A 19,995-nucleotide genomic window follows, 5' to 3' on the forward strand; every position below is an offset into this window, starting at 1 on the left:
GGTTCTACTGAGAAATGTTCGTAAAATTCTAACGCTATAAAGAGATAACATGGATTTATTGTTGAAGAAAATGTCTACTCTCAATTTATCTTCAGGGGCGTGATTGTTTCCTGAAATGTCAAAAATAAACGCAGAAATATCGCAACTAATTGACAAGGACGGTAATCGTCCAAGGTCCAACGTGGATGCCCTAAAGTTACACTCATTTTACTCAAATCTGCCTATTTATCGCAATAAATATGATTGGAAGGTTCCATTATGGACAAAAGAAGAACTCACAAACCTACATTTGAGGGTGAAAATTAAGATTATTGATTTAATTACCTCTGAACTGGATATTATTCCCCCAAAGATGACGTACTTTGAAAGAGAAAGGTATAAATATCTGCTAAATCCCCTTTCCTCAAAAGAACTGTACCATATATATCTGAATTATCACATGTCTTGCGTCGCAAGAGCATTACACAGTCTTATACACAGTGACTCATATGAAACTATAAAAAAGAAGATGGAGAATTCCTCGAACAAACCCCTGGATGTTCTAAAGGGAGTTTTAGATGCAGATAAATCTGCACATTTGGATCCTGATAGCATAAATTTAGGTACTTTTTGGAGCTCTGTAACAGATGATCTGAATGAAGGATGTAAAGGTGTTACACACTTTAAAATTTCCATGGATTGCTGTACCAAATTTTTAAATTCTACCAGTGATGGTCAGCTTATTACAGATGTTGACAATGAAACAGCTTCTGCTATTCGAAAATTTGTATCGGATATCCCGGATAAAGACACACTCATGGTAAATGCCGTTGCTAATGCGGAATCCTTAGGTGTAACAGTGTATCAGTATATGCGCGTCTTACTTCGGAAGAAACAAACAAGTAAATGGACTCAAGAAGAAGATGCTAAACTTTCCCAGGAAGTTTTACGTGAATTAGGAGCTGACAATGACTTTATTGAAGTGAGCGAAGTATCACCTAAAACCAGAGGCTTCCCTTGGAAGAGTATTTCCAGGGCTATTCGCACAAAAACTCCGGAACAATGTAGGTTACGCTGGAGAAATCTATCAAAGGTTAGTATACAGTACTTTATCAGCAAATATATAGAAATCATTGGAAGATGTTCCATTTAATGAGTTAGAATTTTTAAAGCTAAAGCTCTTATTCAGTGCATTCGGACCTAAATGGTCAAAAATCGCAAGTTTATTGCCGAATCGCAATGCTGTTCAATGTAGAAACAAGTTATTATCAAAGAGTTTGAAAAATAACAAAGGCGTTTTAATGGATATTTTGGAACGTACTAAGAAAGCTTTAGCCGATGGAAATGCTAAAAAAATCCCAATAACCGATAAGCACTGGAAAGGTATCGACCCACTCGGTGTTAAATTGGTTAGAATTGTAAAGTTGATACCTGATCCACTCCTTTTGTCAATATTGAGAGATTTTTATGATTCAAATGAGCTTGAATCCAGAATAGATGCAATTGTAAATGGAAGCTCCAAAGTTTATGAAAAATGCTCTGGAACAGATGTATATATAACATCTGAATATTTGAGACAGCTAGCATCTGGACAAGATTCTAAAGTTACGAATATTATATTGAGTACAACATCTAAACTAGTCAAAGAACTGTTGCAAGTTAGTCTGTATGCAAAAATTATAGCCATTACAGAAAAGTGCCGTACCATCTAACTTTGAATTTAAAAATTTTTGTGAATGTACACCAGGCAAAGAATCTGTGTATGCATCAATTCGCAACTTGCTAGAAATAGCATGGCCATAAAACGTGGTAACAAGTATGCTCATCTATAACAGTTATGTATTCATGTTGGTATTGCAGGGAGTACGTATCTGTGTTCCTAGGATATATATATAACTAAAGACATCGCTAAAGTGGTTGATATACAATGAATAAGGTATATTGCGCCTCTACAAGGGTGCATAGGAAGGATAACAGAAAATTGTGGGACCTTGTAATAAAATCAAAGGGTTACATTAATGTTATTGTGAGAAATCCCTGATGCCGGACCTTGCAATATAATGCCAAATATGGTAAAACCTGGATAGTCCAAAAAACTCAACTGTAGATATAAGAACTTTATATTCAAATCGTGTGATCGACGCGGTATTCTCTCTTATATTCATAGCTATCATGGACAAATGTAACGAATCTGTAGCTATAATCTGAAACAGTTTTACTTGAACTCTTGGAGAGAAAGCTAAATCCAGAAAAGTATTAAATTGGACTTGTCCACAGCTCCCCTTGCATGCCATGAATCAGCACCTTTTGTACTACTGACACGTCCTTAAAACTTATTTTTCATCATTTACCTTACGATTATGCTCCGGTATCTCTCACAACTCGGCCATAGCTGCTGTTACCTTTTCTTCCTTGTTATCATGGATAAGCCCATCCACATGGCAATAGCCTGGTTATTCTCAGCTCAAATCTTGTAAATCTCAGGATAATCTTCATTTCTATAATATCTATCGGTCTCATGGATGGCGAAGGCCAGATTTAAGAAACTAGAGTCGCACACCTGGAGGTGCAGGTCTATACAATAATCCCGGAGATGTCTTTTATGACCATTCAACAAACCATAACAATCAGGTGGGTGCGTACATTTTAGGATTTTTGGCAGAGGACAAAATTAATGAAATGATGGATTAAATGTCTTGTGTTTCTTACTGCCCGTCAGCTCAAAGTTTCGGCTCCAGTTTTTAATTTCCACCAAATTTCTAGAATGTGTAATATATAAAGCAAATGAGAGCTCTGGTGGAGTCCATTTTGCTCTTATTTTGCCTATTCCTGGGCTGCAAATCGGTCTCTGGAGATAAAGACGATCCTATTCCCCTTGATATCAACTCTCGCAATCAAAGTGGAGTAGATGTGACCGAAGGTTTTCTCAAGGATATCAAGTATACCACGTATAGACCCATTGAATCCGCAGGGTTCAGTTCTGTATCAGATGGGATTCATCGCCTCTGGACAGCCTCTTCAGACGATCAATGCCGATTTTCTAGGCTGATATCCAAGGGTTCAGAGAATCCACTGCTATTTTTACATGTCTTAAGGTCTGGATTACCCGCTCATAAGCACTTTGAGAAGGGAGATAACTCATGGCGGCCCATATCAGAGAATGATTTTTTCAAGAAGCAAGATGAACTTTACACTGGAAAATGGGTTAAAGTGGTACTAAACAAACCAAAAGGGCCGAAAACCAAGTATCTAGAGGATCTAGACATTGTAAAGACTGACCTTTCAAGGTTCTCTTTGAGTGCAAAAGAAGACGCAGGAGTAGAATATAAGAAGTTTATTGTAAAGGACGATGTTTCCATATCTTCTGTAGTAGACGATGAAGCAAAAGTCTGGGATATACCAAGTGACATTGAATGTAGACGTGTGAATTTATATAAAAAAGGAGATGAAATACTTTTAGCTATAGAAATTAATGCCGTAGAAGATGACTTTAAATATTATGAGAAAAAATCCGGTATATTGTGGAGTAGTATATCTTCTCAGGAATTCGAATTGGAACTAGAAAGATTCCAAACTGGCATCTGTAGAACTTGTGAACTGACAAAGGAACCGTACGTACTTGACTTTTCCAATATAAATGATAAAAAGGTACATAAGATTGCCTATAATTATAGTGGATTTAATCAAACGCAATATACTGTACTTGGGAAACTAAAAATAGACTCCATTGTTGATGGTGCAAGCGAAATTTGGAAGGCCAAAAAGGGTGAAGAATGTCTCACTGTAGTCTTGTCTGCCAGTGATGAATTCCATTTGCTCTCTGTACGAACAACTCTCGGTAAAGACCCCTCTGTTTTACGTTTTGAGAAAGAGTATGGAAGATGGAGTAAAATAAGTGAAAAGGTCTATTTGCGCAAACTTTATGGAAGCTCATTTGATGAAGTTCTTGACATAACTAAAGTTACACCAGATAACGCTTACCTTACGTACAAGATGGATGATGGATTTCCATACAAACAATTTGTACCGAAAGACGAGTTGTTTAGCCAAGTAGTAGAGGGGGAAACAATCATATGGGAAACGAAGTATAATAGACTTTGCAGGCATTTAGATCTATATTCCCGAGATGACTTTAAAATCCTACGCCTAGAAACAAAAATATACTCTTCTATAGAGGAAGACTACTACAAAAAAACTGATGGAAAATGGCAAACAATTGATGAAAACGAATATCTTGAGGGAATAAAAAACATAAAAGATAACACATATCGCATACCAACTTCTGGGGATGGAAATATAGTTGTGAAGGAATACAGTCCAATTGAAGAGTCTGCAGGGTTTGATGAAGAGGGACTACTCATGGAATTTGATTTTGGAACCGAGGAATCTGGAGGTATATGCCCAGCCGATGACAATTTTTTAAACAATCCTGAATCATACTATAATGATGACTATTTACGAGGAAATAGGGTCGGATACTCTAGCTTTTGGGGATGGTTTAGATGATCCAACGAATGAGTTTGCAAATGCAAAAACAATTATGAATAAAAGGTAGATAAATACAACAATAACGTTAGAGTAATGAAATTTTATCAAAAACCATCAATGCGATTTGCGGTAGCAACTGTGAGATAGCCAGTATGATTTAATTGGGGTAATTGGTAGTTTACGAATTCTTTATCTGCACCAATGGTTACAGCATCCTCGTACTCTTCCATTTCATAAACATCTGCGTCAAGATTAATTCCCCAGGGCTTGCAAAGAATCTCAAACGTTCGCACCCCTATAAAATGTATTTTATAACAGATAGACTCACCGGAGAAATCATGTTCATGTAGTGTTTGTACCATCTTCTGGGCCTGCTCAATACACGGCGTGAATGTTACAAGTCTTCCAAAATGCTAAAAATGCTGAAATGTGGTCATTCAACTCACCTTTATGACCTGGTTAACATTGTAGATGGCCTTCCATGGAGATGGAAGGTCTAAAAACACTGCATCTATTGTTTGTTCTTTTAAATCGTGGCCATCTTGGCTATTTTCAATTAAAAATGCAGATTTCTCATACGCATCTCTCTCATTTACACTAACTATATGCGATAATCCAGCCTTTTCAAATAATTCAACTGCGTAGTCCTTCCGCTTGCTGTGAAAGTCAAATGTGAATAGGTGACCATTCGGAAGGATTGCAGTAGCTAGGCTGTAACTCAGAGAACCGGATCCTGTACCTGATTCTACAACTCGTTTTCCAGGTAATAAATCCAAAAGGAGCAAAATTAGCGATATGTCTGCACGATAAAGAATTTGTGTATGATGAGTGATACTCTTTGTAATTAGTTCAGGAGTTGGCTTGAGAATTACCACCCAGTGACCCTTCTTATCCGGGTCCCAGAATATCTTTTGTCCATACTCTTTTCCTATGCAAGTTGCAAGATCAAAGATTCCATTCCTATTGTGAATGAGCCTCTGGTTTCCCAAATTTGCCTCTAGCTGTTTATTTTGGATCTCATTCTCATCCTTAGGCACTTGAGCCAAGTATATCTTGTTAGGGCCTCCAAAAATGATCACCAGATCGCCGCGTTTGATCTTCATCGCATTTAGACAAAGTCGTTACTGAAGGAAACACGTTCTCTCCCCTCTAGGAGAAACATTCGACAGTATTCCTCAAAGTGGGTATTAAATCGGTGTACTCCTTGCAAAACATCTGTCGTTTCTCTTCCTAGGGCTAATATGAGAGTCTTCCACGGTATCAAAGGGACTTCGCGTTATATTATCCCACATACGCACCTTTTTTGTGTGTCTATAGCTCTAGTTTCTATACAGCGCAAGAAATTTTGTAGGCAAATGGTCAGAGAAATCTATCTAGAGAGAAAGGGCAACTTTATCAAAGTCCGTAACTCTGAGCCTCTGTGAGTAGAATCTAAATGAAGTTTACAAATGCATCATACACATAATTTTGGAGAAGTCGTGGAATCCAAACAGAAAACGAGATGTGGATGGGGTCTTGGTATGCCGGCGGAGTCCTCGCCCTTAATCTTCACTTCAAAGCCTTTAAATTCTAGAAATAGAAGAGATGGAGCGTAAGGCGCCAAGGATTTTAAATAAACCGAACTTAGTAAGTTAGTATCAACTCTTTTGGCTTTTGCGTCTTTATCGCTATTTGTCACAATTTTTGCTCTATTCGTATTCTTGTCGTGAATATCTGCTCTATTGAATATCAATGGCGGTGAATATTACTATAATATACACTCTACAACAATATGTAGCATTTACGCGCTTCCTCTTGCTGTTGACTTCGTTTTATTTTGCCGAAAGGAATCCTTTTAGATTCCTGTTTCTCTATGTTGTTAGTGCTACTCTTGATATATTCGACGGGAATATCGCAAGGCTCTTCCATGAAGGTAAGGCTAGACGGTTTATTGCAAACTCTACAGAAACAATCGTCGGTGGTCTGTTTGACAGCTCGTTGGATCGCGTTTCTACGCTCTATATCTACTTGTTAGTTCTTAGGAAGCATCCAGACATTCTACACCGTAAGTTTTAACCGCCCTTGCTATCCCTTGTGTAGACATGTACCTAATCACCGTACTGGACGTTTTTGGTCATGGCATTCACAACTATGCGTAAGTTTTATACTTTTAACTCACACTTGGTTAGCTGTGCACTTATTGGTAAAATTAATCATAAAAGTGTAAAAGATGCTATACTACTGCTAAGAGTATATTACGAAAACAGAAGTAGGTCAAACAAAAGTTTAAACCTCAAATTCAGATTTTATGGGTGCCTGTATAATATCCTACGAAACATTTTGGCTTAGCTTATATATACGATCGTTTCATGACAAACTTTCTGGTATATACACCCTAGGTACCGTCTTGCTTTACATATCCTTTCCTCTAATGTTTTACAAGACGGTTCGTTTAAAACTTCAATAACATGCATATTCAGCTGACAAACTTGTTACAAGGGTTATTTGGTCTCCAGCGCATTTTAAAGCATGAAATCGAGTTATACAACAGGGAAACTGGTAGTAAAACTACCACTCCTGGAAAATAGCTCTACATTTACAGTTCATTTTTGGCAATTAGATCCGAAACTTATCGATTGCCTAATTAATTTTAAATGCAGACAAAACAATGAGTAATTTTAAATAGCGGTGCTTATACTGCCGGAAACATCTTGGAAGGGAATCTGAAGATAAAGGAAAGATTTTATGGAGGTGTAGTGGCCCTGAGATTTCTCGTCTGTCTACCAGTAGGGATTTCTGCTTTACCTGAGTAGCAGTCAGATCTCTGTCTTTTTGCTGCAGAAGTAGGTCAAGTCGGCATACGCTGCAAAATCCTACTACACAATGTCCATATAAATTTAAAGACTCATTTCCATCCCCGATCTTTTTGGCGGTGTCTAATTCTGGCCATTTCCATTTCTAGGTTATACACCTTTTATTTGTTCTTGAGTCTAATGTATCTTTTCTCCGGTCAATCTCTGCAAAATACTTTCCTATGGTAGCAGCTAAGACATTTGCAGAGTGACCTTTTCCACAATTCACGGAGACGTTTTATCACCATGATTGCGCAAATTGACCTAGAAATCGAGTTTTAAGGTGCTACTAGTGACCAAGTCATAGGATTACCCAAAAAATTGTCCCCGGAAAATCCCCGTCGCAGTCCATCCAGTCGTATTCCCAGTCCCACCAACTCACTGGTCTATGCCATATCGGCGGTTATTCAGATCTACCTATCAATTCTGCGTACTATTATCCTATGTATCAAATTCATTTCAACTCTGGAGGTTGCCAAGGATCTCATGATGTGTGGATCAACGGCGTGCAAGTTCATTTACAATAAAATGAGTACTCCACAAGAGTTGGAAAAAAAGGCTCGCAGTAGCGCCAAGTCCCTTTTTTCCTTCATCTTTGGAAGCAATAGCGACGAAGCCCAGGATCTTTACAACCAGGCCGGAAATCAATACAAACAGCTCCACCAGTGTAAGTTTTTGGTTTATTTACATTTGTACTGATGCAAAGTATTCGTAAAGGTGATTAAACGTTGGCATTATACCCTTCTTTTCCGGAATAGTTACACATAAACACCAATAACCATAATATACAGGGAAGGATGCCGCGAGATGCTTCCAAGAAGCAGCTAATATCGGAGAAAAGAACAAGGATATGCTCTTTGCAGCCTCTAATTTGGTAGAGGCGTCCAACGCACTCCTCAAGTTTGACTCGAACTGTAAGTTTAACACGATTACACCAATGAATTGATATTTGTTGGTCCACGTTGATGGATCTTTAAATTCTGTACCCATGCAGAGATCTACCGGTCCAATGGCAAGGGTAGTATGAATGAGAAAAGGTTTTGATGGAGGATAGATATTCCTACTGCTATTGCAAGAACCCTAGTGAACAGATGATCTGTGCTGAGCTTGTGTATGGCAAACATCTATCCAGTGAGAGGATTAATGAGCTTAATAGGGGTAATAACTACAGTGAGACCATTCAGGGTGATGAAAAGCCTGAGGATACATCCTCCAACAGCCTTACCCTTGACCTGGAAAACATTCTATGCATGTAAATTCCATTTTACATGTCTATATCGCTCTTATTTCCGTAAACTTATATTTTATAGCGCTTGATCACGTGGACCCTCTTATTCGAGCAACAACTATATATAATACCCAGGGCAGATTTGCTCAAAGTGGTAGAATTCTCAAAAAGGCAGCTGAACACTTTGAAGAGAACTCGGACCCTGAAAATGCTATTAAATTTTACAAAAAGGCAGCTGAATCATTCGAACTTGACGAATATGGAAAGACTTCCGGATCACAATGCCTGCTAAAGTTTGCAGATTTATCGTCACTACACCCTGATCTTCCATCCTTAAAATCAAATGCCTACATTGATGCAATAAAGGTTTGTAAAACTGCCAAATTTCATCATTATTGACGATTTTTCATATTATACGTATGCATGAATAACAAATATACAGATTTATGAGGAAGAAGGCAAAAAAAATACAAGAAATTCTCTACTACAGTATGGAGTAAGAGACTTATTTCTGAAGGCTGGTCTCTTGCATATTCTTGCTGTTGATATTACTGATGCACGAATTGCTCACAAAAAGTATATTAATACTGATCCAAAATTTGAAAACTCGCGTGAAGACAAGTTTCTAAATGGTCTTATTGAAGCATACGAAGCTCTAGATGTCGCAGAATTTACCAAGATACTTCGTGACTATGATGGAATTTCAAAACTTGACCCATGGAAGATTTCTATCCTATCCAAGGTATGATGGATAAATGCTAGTGTAGTCTTCAAAACAGTAGCGAGCAGGACTCTTAGAAAATTTCTAAAGACATAGTGATATGCAGTAGGCAGGGATGGTCATGATGTGGAAAATGTAAGAACATGAGCAACTTCTGTGTTCTATTCCCAGTTACCATTCATCCTGCAGATTTCATGGTCTCTCGCTCTCTCCTCGTCTACACATTCATCACATACAATCTATTCACACAAACAATATAACTTTCAGATCAAGGAGAACCTTAACAAGGCAGCCCCTGCGGTGGAAGGTTCGGGTGCCCATGACGAGGATGAACACGTCGACTTGACTTAGTGTATTTTAATCTCTCCTTACTCTAATGTGTTCTCACTTTGTTTTAATGTCTTAATAGTCCATTATTACTTTATTATGCGCATGATGAACAACCAAAGTGGCGTCTGGACTGAACATTTTTCAAAGGACGGAAGACGCTACTATTATAATCAACAGGTTTGCCTATTTATCCCTTTATCTATCTAAAAATACAACATTTGTTGTCATATTTGCCAATTAAGGTGGTAGATAAGGCTCCATGTCTTCAAATGTCCTTTTGACAAGTTCCACTCCCCTTTAAACCCTAATTTCATTCATTAAGACATTGATACGATTATTATAGACAAAGAAATCGCAATGGGAAAAACCAGACGAGCTCAAGACCGAACAGGAACTCGAAATAGAAGTAAAGACACATTGGAAACCATACTCCTCCGCAGATGGCAAGGTATTCTACTACAATACTGAAACTCATGAAAGTGTCTGGGAAGTACCAGAGCAGGTCAAAAACCTCTTGGCTGAAAAGGGAAGTTCGACCGGAAATGTCCAAGAGAATCTCAAGGGTGCCTTTATGTCATGGCTAGAAAAGTTTAATTTTACTCAGAAAACAACCTGGGAAGCTGCTGTAAAACTGCTAGAGGCAGATGAAAGGTAATAAAAATACATGAATAAGAGAGGGGCAATCATGGACTAGAAGAGTATCTGAGAGTATTATGATTCTGGCTGCAGAAGTGTTAGTTTTAAAGCAGGAATGTTTCTAGATGCTTTGCATGGAGTTGTAACGCAAGATTCTAAAGTGAGTGAGTAGAAAAGTTCGTTATGGTTATAAAGGGATTATAATTTTACGGTGCTCATACCATATACATATGAGCCCTTTGCTTATCTGCTATTCAAGCTAGCTCTGATAGAAGTAGTACAGATGAATATTCTCTAGAAGTGAACCATTAATAGATGGTTTATTCCATTCCTCCCTCTGTTGTTCCAATGGGGTCTGACTAGTTGTCCATTCCTCCTCATTATTCCTCTACTCTTCACATCTTACGGGGCTAATACACTGCATCCTCATCAAGTATCTCATGGCGTATTATAGTGGATGAACGTTGGAGAGAAGATGAAGGTCTCTTCCGTTCTTCTGGCAACCTGTCTACTAGGATTCTGCCATTGCAAGAGGTCCAAATTTCCCGCTGCTGAGCCCTTTCTAGAGGTTCTAGACGACTATCCCGAAATGGAGACAAGGAGAAGTGGATCAAGCGGCAAGAGGCTGGTATGGGATATGGCCAATGGAACTGCCTATGAAGAAGACCATGCGCCGTCCTTGACTCGTAGATGTAATGCTGGAAAGGTAGAATATCTGATGATAGAAGATTCTAGGGAACTAACTCACTCTAGACAGACTACTATTCTTGATATCTCTCATCCTAATAGATTACTATGTAAATCCTTCGACTATTCCTTTGCTGGTAATGCAATAAAACTGGTCGTCTCTAACAAGGGTGTTAGCATCTCTAGGCTCGTGAATGGCACTGAAGAGGTTTATACTCGTTCCTCTGGAGAAACATTCGAGTATGCCAGAGTTTATCTCAACAAGGATGGTACTCCTGAACTTATATTAATCACTCTCAGAACTTTATCTGGAATATCACGAAGAGATTATGTAAAGACTGAGAATGGATGGAGTGTCTGTAATAATAGTGATGCTACGATTAAGAGTTTAAGGGATCCTACAAATTGCGTATCAAGTTTGAGATTGATCTTTCATTAGCTAGTAGTACCGATCAGTGTACTGTTTTTGAAGCAGAGTTACTAGGCATTACTACTAATTCATATTTCCCAAAGCCTGGCTATCATGCAAAGAAAGTAAAGGGTGGTAATAAGGACCTGTGGACTAGTAATGATAGTCTCAATCGTTGTATTTCTTGTCTTATTTACAGGAAAGGTGATAAGGAGTTACTGGAGATTGTTACGGTAGAGAATCTATCAAGGTGGTATAAATTCTTTGAAAAGGCTGGTAATGAATGGAAGGAAGTCACTAGAGATGTATTTTTAAATAAACTAAAGGAGATAAAGGCATTATATGGATTATGATATCTGAGACGTTGTGGTATAGTCTCCCTACCATTGGTATATTGTAGGGGTGCTCTTGTTAGTATACATATCTGACAATTTTATAAGAAGTTGTGTGGAACATTTGTAGAGCAATAATCCTTTTCGCTGTGCTAGAATTATAATACTCTCAGACTAATAGTGATTGTTCAAACTCCATTTATTATCATTATATAATTCACGCTAATTCAGGTGGCCAATGTTTTCAACTCTAACTCGTGGCGAAAAGAAGCAGCTCTTTTCGGAGTTTTCGAGTCAAATCCATCGCAGAAAACAAGAAGAAATGAGAAAGAAGAAAGCCATGGTGCATGAAATAATATTCAAAGAACTATCAGAGTGGCCAGAGCTTTCGTATCACACAACATATGTTGATTTCGCAAAAAATTTTAACAAACGTGAATGGTGGGAATGGGCTGATGAAAAGACCAGAGATTCCATATTCCAGGACTATATTGAAAGAGAAGAAAAAGAACTTAAGAAAAAGGCAAAGGAGAAAAAAGTTAAATCAATGGACAAGCTTCTAGACATCCTGCATTTGAGGTATAAAAACGAATTGCTTACCTGGGATACCGTAAAGGTGGAATACGCCAACTTTGAAGGATTGCACGAAATTGATATTTTGAACTGTCATAAGTATGTGTTTCGGGAAACTTATCACGAAAAGTATGCTGATGCTGAAAAACGGACTTACAGACTCCAAAGAAAGATTAGGGAAAGATTCATCACCTTTTTAGAGGTTTGCTTATCCTCTTCCCTAATATCATTAACCATTTATAGGAATGTGTAAAAAAAGGAGAAATTGATAAAAATACAGAATTTCCTGAATTTATAAAGAAGCATGCAACAGAAGCTATCTATGTTGATCTAGTTGGACAACCTGGATCAACTCCCCTCGACCTCTTTATGGAAGTAAAATTAGCTTTGATGGTAAGTGTATATTTTATCAATGTAGTAAATGTCTAATTAAACGGGATTCTAAGCGGGAAGTATGACAAGAGTTTACCATTCATCCTTGTATACTACCCATTCATAACAACTCTCCGCTCGTACTGGGTAATACCTTTGATGGATAAAACGAAGATTTTTGCACTGGAAAGAAGATATACGCATTTGTCTATTATCTTCTTTCTGTCCAATTTGGTCTGTTCACTCGTCTATTCTTCCTTTTAATCATCTTCTTCCTCCTCTACGGGGCAATTAGAGCAGGGGAAACCCCTCTTGTAATTTGTAATAATCATTTGGTTTCTTGAGAGAGCAGTAGCTCGGAAAGACGAAGATCTTGGCAGTATTGTGGACTGTATGCTTAGTAAGATTGTCTCATGGAAAATATAGTCAAAAGAAGTGGGAACATAACGATGAAGAACGTCTAAGAGCAATCCTAAAGGAACTAAAAAATGCCCCTAAATCAAATGAATCTAAGGAAGTCTCTACAGAAACCCTTCAGGATACTTCGAGGGATAATGTGGCTAATCTAAACCAGTCTGATTCTCAACAAGATCTAAAATCAGAGGTTTACACCTCCATATTCAATGTAGAAGAGGCAAATGAAGATGCTGTTAAGGTTCTTAAACTCCTGACTAGGGACGGAGCTGTTGCCAAGAGGGTGAAGTATGATGGAAAGGACATATGGTCTGCCAGGGCTATAATGGGTTCTCCTTGCTCTTTGGCAGTACTGTATATGGATGGAGATAAGCCTGTCTTTGCCGTTATAAATACAAAAGGTTTCTTTAGTGGCGAATCCACGATATATAAGTACTATGATGGTAATCAGTGGAAGGCAAAGTAGATTTAAAGTTCAAGTCAATCCAATGGTAAGAATCGGGAACCTGTACAACTCCTCGTCGCTTCTAATTTTTCTTTAAAATGCTGATTAATCTCTATTTTGAAAAGAATGCTGATGGATGTGTACTCACCACCAATGCAATTCTCTTTCCCACATTTGGTACTAGGGAAACGCTAAAGAGTAATGGAACATGATAGTCAGTCATACTTCCCCTTGGAATATCCCCTATAGACAAATCTCTCATTCATCATTTTTAGGACGAAAAGCCGACAGAAAAGAGACCCCTGGGGTCTTAGCGAATTTTATCGCAGTAAAAGCTGCAATAATGCTATATCAACTTTTTTATAATCGTAGTAAATCGTAAGCATTCCATGTGCTCGTATGGTAACATGCATCTGTTTTCACCAATTCCAAGTGTCTGATCATTAGCAGAACTTCTCCCGTGACTCATGTACGATTTCCACATGTCACTTTACAACACACTTAGTCATGTTGTGACCCGAAAACGCATGGCACAGTCACATCTCGACCAGTGCTAAAGTTTACGCTAGGTGTACCCGTGGAAAATTCCATGGACTCACCCGCACTTTTCTACTCTCACCAAAAATGTCTAATCTGTCACCGGTGTTTCGCTCTGGTCAAGAACTAGCGCTTGTACCAGTGGCCAGGGATTGGCGACTGTCCTAGGACCCTAGTCACGTACATTCTGGAGTATCCAAGGCATACAAGTTTATTTCAACATCAAAAGTCTGTTCAAACGCTTATTTTCGTCACCAGACATGTTCGCCTCTGCAATATGCAGAGTGAGTTGTCCACATGGTGACTTGGTCCTGTAGTGGCTCGCGCCTTATGGGAAAGGAGTACCTCGTGATCCCAGTGAACATTTTGATTCATTTGGATATTTTGAAATGTGGATTATCTGTGGATAAGCAAAAACGTCCCTTCTTTCCACTAGGATAGTTGCGGTAGTTGAAAGTCCTACAAATTCTTCCATCATCACTCAAATTGTACAATATACAAGTTCTTCAATAGATGGAAGAAGTCGATGATCGTACGTACAGGATATACTCCGATGGTATGTTTGATGAACGAGCGGAATAACCCCTACGGGGTATCGAGCGCTGGCGAGAGTCATAACGGTGACAAAGGGAGTCTCCATAGAGGTATTTACGGAATACTCTAGTGACTTGTGATATGTAGAAATGAATCTGATCATGTCTAGTGCATTCTAGAGGTTCTCTAATGGCTTTTGCTTGTGTTACAGCAGACTTAATAGATACACAATTCATTAAACATGTAGGAGTATTCGACATGTTGCATCTGGGTCAAATGAGGCAATTGGAACAGGCCAAGAAGATGTTCAAGAATGTGACATTAGTGGTGGGAGTAACAGATGACGATGAGACGGTCCAGCTCAAGGGTCAGGTCGTAAATAACATATCAGAAAGGGTCGAGATGCTTAGGCACATCAAGTGGGTTGATGAAATCATTGCCCCTTGTCCATGGGTCATCACAAGGGAACACATGGAAAAACATAAAATAGACTATGTGGCGCATGATGATCTTCCTTACACGAGCTGTCAAAAAAAATCGCTCACGTCAGAAGACGAAGAACAGGATATCTATCGGTGGCTCAAAGATGAAGGACTGTTTAAAGCCACACAGCGTACAAAGGGCATTAGTACCACGGAATGTGTTGCAAGAATTCTTCAAAACTATGAAGACTATATTGACAGGTTTGCATACATTTTTATTCACAAAGCTTTTAGATCCCTGGAAACTGGGATGAAACCTTCCGATTTGAACATTGGTATAACTACAGCAAAATCTATTGCTATTAAAAAAAGGCTCCACAGGCTTGTAGATAAGCTCAGCGAATTAATCACAAAATGTACACTCACAGATGAGCCTCTAGGTTCTGGATTCGAAATTCGTTTGCAAAACATAAAGAGTGCTTTGTTTGGTGCCGTATCGCAGTGGTCGAGTAGGTACAACTCGGCGTTGAAGTCCTTTGTTGGTATGGATGATGCTTCTGATATCTCAGATTCCCCGGAATATACATGGTATTATGACTCTGACGATTCTTCAAATGAACCCTCATTACCCATCGCTGCTTCTCTAGAGTCCTCAACCACAGTGCATACATGTGAATCAATAGTACCTGTAGAATCTACGCAATCTATTGATGATGCAACCGAATTTGCCAGGTCTTGTGTATGCATCTACACTTTTGGTGTATTCGATTTATTGCATTATGGACATGCAAGACACTTTGAATATATAAAAGGACTATTTCCAAATTCTAAGCTTATCGTTGGTGTATCTAGCGACGAAAACTCAATCACGTACAAGGGGAGACTCATACAAAAGTTAAAGGATAGAGCAGCTACACTTTCACACATTAAATGGATTGACCAAATTTTAGCACCGTGTCCATGGACCGTCACACGAGAATTTGTAGAAGAGCATGGAATCACCTATGTTGTTAATAGTAAAGACTTTAAGGATTATGCCGACGCGGAGACTTTAAAATGGCTCAAGGAATCTGATAAACTTATTGACGTCCCAAAAACACCAGGAATCAGCACATCCAATATAATGTTGAGGATTTTGAAAAATTATGAACTATATATTCAGAGATCCTTGGATAGAGGAGTGTGCAGAGAAGATTTAAATTTGGGATATGCAGCGGCAAGTTCATTTAGGGTCAAAATCTCCATCAGAAACTGGCAAAAGAAGCTTTACGAAGAAATTTACAAGGTAACACTCACGGATCATCATGTAGGTCACGAATTTGATAGAAATTTAGATCTATTGATAAACAAGGTGATTTACGTCATGGACACTTGGAGGAGAGACTACAAACAGCTTATCTCTGATTTTATAAATTACATTAGGGGATAACTAACACTTAAATGCTATAAAGTAGACATTCATGTATTTGCGATGATAAAATTAGCTAGCCGTAGCACTAACATCAATGTGTATGCTTTAAAATCAGTCAACTATGAATAAATCGATAACTATCTTCCATCATTTCAAATGCCATGCAAAAAGCGTCTTCCGTTATTTCATACCAGCCCAAATAAGCCCGTTCGAAATGTCTGTAAACTACATTATCATTTATTCTCGTGGAAATCGCCACAAGCCTTGGTGATCCGCTCCAACAGTAAACGTATGCAAGCGTGCATATCTCTCTCGGTTGAGCTTTCCATATAAAATCTTTACCCTCCATTATTTTCCTAAAAAAACCAGTTTTCGGAGAACACGAAATGCTGCGTACTCCCCTAAACTCAGAATCAAAAACGTTGGTTTTATAAGGGTTAATGTTTAAAATGTCTAGTTTTACTCCGAGTTTTTTTTCTTCTTTCAACAGTTCCTGATAAAATGAATCCTTTTCATGTATACTGCCATGTGTCTCCTTCATTTGTGCAAGTTTGGTCATGAATTTTAACTTCCCTATAGACACCCAGAGATTATCCCTCTTTTCAAAACGCAGAAACTCGAGTCCTTCCGGACTATGTGTGCAGATTGTAAGTAGCTCTTCATGATTTCTATAGTAAGATCGAATGTGTAAGCATGTCTCTGATTCATTTGCCTTCCATATTTTGCCTCCTTCGTCTGTAACTTCCGTAATCCTTTGTTCGTTCTTTGGAGTAAATGTTTTGTACAGTACTCCATTTTCTGTCTTTTTATATACAGTAGCTCCGCACCCGTGTGTAAGATCTAGTGTATCACCTGGACAAGGGTTCCTTTTCTTCAAATCCTTGAAACTATCAGACAACCAGTGCATTATGCAACCTATTGCGTTACACCTGCACATGCAGAGTATGTAGACTATATCGGAGAACTTCATTGTGATTCATAGGTAAATAAAGCATTAACTCATCATATAATTTCCTAGGGAGAATTGCATACTCATGGGGTATTTATTTGTTGTAAGACCTCATAATCCAACTGTATGTGGATGGCTGTTACTGTTATGGAGTCTGTATTATGGATTTAAATGATGTATAGAATGCAAAGGATAGGAGTGAAAGTAATATCAAGTGTTGGAGGATTGTAGGGAGTCCGTGAGGAGTATTCTACGGAATAGATACAATGGTCAAGTCCAGAGGAACAAGGGACTACGAAGTCCCTGAAAAACTGGTAACTTCCAAAAGGTACTAAATGGGAATTTATATACCAAGATGCCTCGTTGTAGGGGAATGTGTAGCAGATTTATGGAAGATATCGAGGAATATCCTTCATACTTTACTCTCTGCATATGTATGCACACTCACTCCATATGTCAAGGATAATAGCATCTTTTGTATGTGGACGCATCTCTCACATATCCCATAAAGCATGTTCTGTATATTTCATTGTTCATTTCCAAGGACACCTAAACACATTTTAGCATAATAATCCACAAAATGCCAGTGATATAACACTAGCATACATCACTATCCAAGCAAAGAGAAATGTACATGCATGTCCGATTAAATAACCATGAATGATAATTTTTTTAAAATGACAATTGCTACCAACCAATAGGGTGGAACAATTTATAGTATCCAATTAGGATTTACTCAACTACATTAATGGTGAATGGAATGATAATCTCCATTACTGTGTATTTGAAGACTCTAAAGTAGGTTGAGGCGTAATGTGAAATCCTCTCCAACCTACAGCTATATCAGCCACCTTTAGAACAAAATATATACGATAAAGGATCCATTAAAATCATTCATCCGCGTAGACGATAAAAAAGGTCTCATGTTTGTCTAATAATTTACCTCTGACATCCGTGATGAAGGAATTCTTGGCAGATTTAAATGCCACGTATGCTCCGCTATTTAGCCAGAACAACATTGATCTCAGCGTTCCATAATGCTTGGTAGGCCAGCGATCCTCGTTTCCTTCGTACTTTTCATAAGTGTGGAGATAACCGTCCCCAACGAATGAAAAGATAATCATGGCAATTTGGGTTGAAAACGAGTTGAATGCTCCAATTATCCCTCCATCCTTGGGTTTGCAACATTTACAGCTGCAGTCTCCACAGGTGCATGTCTCTCGGCAGTCTTTGTCTTTTTGGCAGCACCGACAGGTGGTTTCTTTGCATACGCATTGACAATCGGCTTCTTCTGGTCCACATCCTCCGCATTCTTCGCACTCGCATTTGCAGCTACAGTACTTACCCACCTGATTAGCGGCTGCTCCGTAGGAAACAGCCGCCAGGGCTTCCTCGCAAGAGATTAGGGTAATGGTTATCATTTCTGCCGCCATTCTAGTCTTTATAGAACTTGCTGCTCTACTACCAGGATTGTGGAGTGCAACGAGGCAGAATGACATGGCAGTAAAGTATGGTAAAGCAAAAATCCAAGTAAAATGCCACCATCTAAAATCACCTTCCCACCTTTTGTCTGGACCAATATTTTTGATACATAGGATACTAGCTGAAATACCAGGAACCGCACTAATGAACAAGGCAGCGAGGTCAATATGGTATCCACTTTTAATATCCGTCAACTTGTAAGGAGCAATGGCTGGGTAAAAGACGTACAATCCACCAATCCCAACTACACCCATGAGAATCGGTGACCAAGCCTTTTTAACACCATCAGCAAAAGGTTCTTGAGTAGCATTATCTCCATTTTGAGAATCACTGGTTCCTTCAGGAGTATAGGCAACAATCCAAACTACAGCAGAGACGAGTGATATGAATGAAGCCAAAACAATCTGCCAAAACAGAGTCCAGTAGGCAACATTTGACCAATTCATAAGTTCTGCAATGAATTTGAATGAAAAATGATAAAAGAAGACCAGAATAGAACAAATTGGAACTCCCACATTGAAAAATGAGCCATGGGTACCTCCCACCGTCATCGTACATGCCTCGTTCATTCCATAAACAAATGAGCCAAAGACGATAGTCCAGTAGTAGAAAGTGAGATTTCCCAGTAGGCCTCCTGAAGTGAATGCAATGAGAATCAGAATGAAGGAAAGACATAGTGTTATGTTAGTAAATACGGCGAACCACTTGGAATGTCTCTTAAACCAGCCTTTCAACTGGGGTGTAAGCGCCATAATGTTTATGATAGCCATTCCTGTAAATACCGCCAACTTCATGGGATTGTATACCAGGTTGATGAATTCACTAACACGGTTATCTGGTATCTTGAATCTTACCATTGCCAAACTTGCAGAGGTCAATGCTATACGCAGGGACTGTAAGAGAGTCAGTCCGACTAGGAACATTGCCCATTTTTCAATGGGAGGTCCCTTGCCAGTCCCTGCCGAATTCTCTGTACTAGTACTCATTGTTAGATCTCGTCTGTGGACTGTGATTTGTCCATTCTCAGAGCTCCATAGTAGTACTATGGGCTTTAAATCACTCTTCTCTAGAGTATTACCATTTCACTTTTATATTTCAACCATTAATACGGTAAATCTGCGTTTCTTAAAATACTGTGTCTGATACCAGATTCACAGTTAAAATATGATACAACTTTTACTACTAAAATACAAGTCTTGCTGCTTTCCTGAAAAG

General features: G+C 38.7%; 9 protein-coding genes across 9 annotated transcripts; 6 read left to right on the top strand and 3 right to left on the bottom strand.

The window, feature by feature from the left end:
* Positions 1 to 10: 10 nt before the first annotated feature.
* Positions 11 to 1,691, top strand: BEWA_000330 (hypothetical protein; the record flags this gene model as incomplete). Its single annotated transcript, XM_004830237.1, has 2 exons — positions 11 to 1,072; positions 1,107 to 1,691. The coding sequence occupies exons 1-2, from the start codon at positions 116 to 118 to the stop codon at positions 1,689 to 1,691; spliced, it is 1,542 nt and encodes a 513-aa protein (XP_004830294.1). The 5' UTR covers positions 11 to 115.
* Positions 1,692 to 2,763: 1,072 nt separating this feature from the next.
* BEWA_000340 (signal peptide-containing protein) lies at positions 2,764 to 4,485 on the top strand (the record flags this gene model as incomplete). Its single annotated transcript, XM_004830238.1, has 1 exon — positions 2,764 to 4,485. The coding sequence occupies one exon, from the start codon at positions 2,764 to 2,766 to the stop codon at positions 4,483 to 4,485; it is 1,722 nt and encodes a 573-aa protein (XP_004830295.1).
* Positions 4,486 to 4,571: 86 nt separating this feature from the next.
* BEWA_000350 (tRNA methyltransferase complex GCD14 subunit containing protein) lies at positions 4,572 to 5,570 on the bottom strand (the record flags this gene model as incomplete). The annotated part of the gene is made up of 3 exons (XM_004830239.1): positions 4,572 to 4,762; positions 4,796 to 4,880; positions 4,914 to 5,570. 3 exons carry the CDS (start codon positions 5,568 to 5,570, stop codon positions 4,572 to 4,574), a joined length of 933 nt encoding a protein of 310 aa, XP_004830296.1.
* Positions 5,571 to 6,022: 452 nt separating this feature from the next.
* On the top strand, positions 6,023 to 7,364 carry BEWA_000360 (CDP-diacylglycerol-inositol 3-phosphatidyltransferase, putative). The gene is made up of 7 exons (XM_004830240.1): positions 6,023 to 6,097; positions 6,245 to 6,379; positions 6,413 to 6,511; positions 6,547 to 6,601; positions 6,636 to 6,715; positions 6,750 to 6,892; positions 6,927 to 7,364. The coding sequence occupies exons 1-7, from the start codon at positions 6,052 to 6,054 to the stop codon at positions 7,032 to 7,034; spliced, it is 666 nt and encodes a 221-aa protein (XP_004830297.1). The 5' UTR covers positions 6,023 to 6,051; the 3' UTR covers positions 7,035 to 7,364.
* A 462-nt stretch (positions 7,365 to 7,826) lies between these two features.
* On the top strand, positions 7,827 to 9,274 carry BEWA_000370 (soluble nsf attachment protein SNAP, putative; the record flags this gene model as incomplete). The annotated part of the gene is made up of 4 exons (XM_004830241.1): positions 7,827 to 7,965; positions 8,090 to 8,212; positions 8,609 to 8,892; positions 8,969 to 9,274. The coding sequence occupies 4 exons, from the start codon at positions 7,827 to 7,829 to the stop codon at positions 9,272 to 9,274; spliced, it is 852 nt and encodes a 283-aa protein (XP_004830298.1).
* A 399-nt stretch (positions 9,275 to 9,673) lies between these two features.
* BEWA_000380 (hypothetical protein) lies at positions 9,674 to 13,466 on the top strand (the record flags this gene model as incomplete). Its single annotated transcript, XM_004830242.1, has 5 exons — positions 9,674 to 9,754; positions 9,921 to 10,228; positions 11,873 to 12,416; positions 12,458 to 12,607; positions 12,942 to 13,466. The coding sequence occupies 5 exons, from the start codon at positions 9,674 to 9,676 to the stop codon at positions 13,464 to 13,466; spliced, it is 1,608 nt and encodes a 535-aa protein (XP_004830299.1).
* Positions 13,467 to 14,495: 1,029 nt separating this feature from the next.
* Positions 14,496 to 16,367, top strand: BEWA_000390 (cholinephosphate cytidylyltransferase, putative; the record flags this gene model as incomplete). The annotated part of the gene is made up of 3 exons (XM_004830243.1): positions 14,496 to 14,538; positions 14,764 to 15,199; positions 15,233 to 16,367. 3 exons carry the CDS (start codon positions 14,496 to 14,498, stop codon positions 16,365 to 16,367), a joined length of 1,614 nt encoding a protein of 537 aa, XP_004830300.1.
* A 97-nt stretch (positions 16,368 to 16,464) lies between these two features.
* Positions 16,465 to 17,383, bottom strand: BEWA_000400 (hypothetical protein; the record flags this gene model as incomplete). Its single annotated transcript, XM_004830244.1, has 1 exon — positions 16,465 to 17,383. Exon 1 carries the CDS (start codon positions 17,317 to 17,319, stop codon positions 16,465 to 16,467), a length of 855 nt encoding a protein of 284 aa, XP_004830301.1. The 5' UTR covers positions 17,320 to 17,383.
* Positions 17,384 to 18,188: 805 nt separating this feature from the next.
* Positions 18,189 to 19,766, bottom strand: BEWA_000410 (hypothetical protein; the record flags this gene model as incomplete). Its single annotated transcript, XM_004830245.1, has 1 exon — positions 18,189 to 19,766. One exon carries the CDS (start codon positions 19,764 to 19,766, stop codon positions 18,189 to 18,191), a length of 1,578 nt encoding a protein of 525 aa, XP_004830302.1.
* Between the last annotated feature and the right edge of the window lie 229 nt (positions 19,767 to 19,995).

This window comes from Theileria equi, chromosome 3 (genome assembly GCF_000342415.1).
Source record: "Theileria equi strain WA chromosome 3, complete sequence".
Taxonomy (NCBI): Eukaryota; Apicomplexa; class Aconoidasida; order Piroplasmida; family Theileriidae; genus Theileria; species Theileria equi.

Bases quoted from the DNA above. Each gene is read 5' to 3' on its own strand.
- BEWA_000360 (XM_004830240.1), top strand. From the start codon at position 6,052: ATGGAGCGTAAGGCGCCAAGGATTTTAAATAAACCGAACTTAGTAA. The intron at 6,098-6,244 runs GTTAGTATCAAC...AACAATATGTAG, and splicing joins AAATAAACCGAACTTAGTAA to CATTTACGCGCTTCCTCTTG. The intron at 6,893-6,926 runs GTTCGTTTAAAA...ATGCATATTCAG, and splicing joins CTCTAATGTTTTACAAGACG to CTGACAAACTTGTTACAAGG.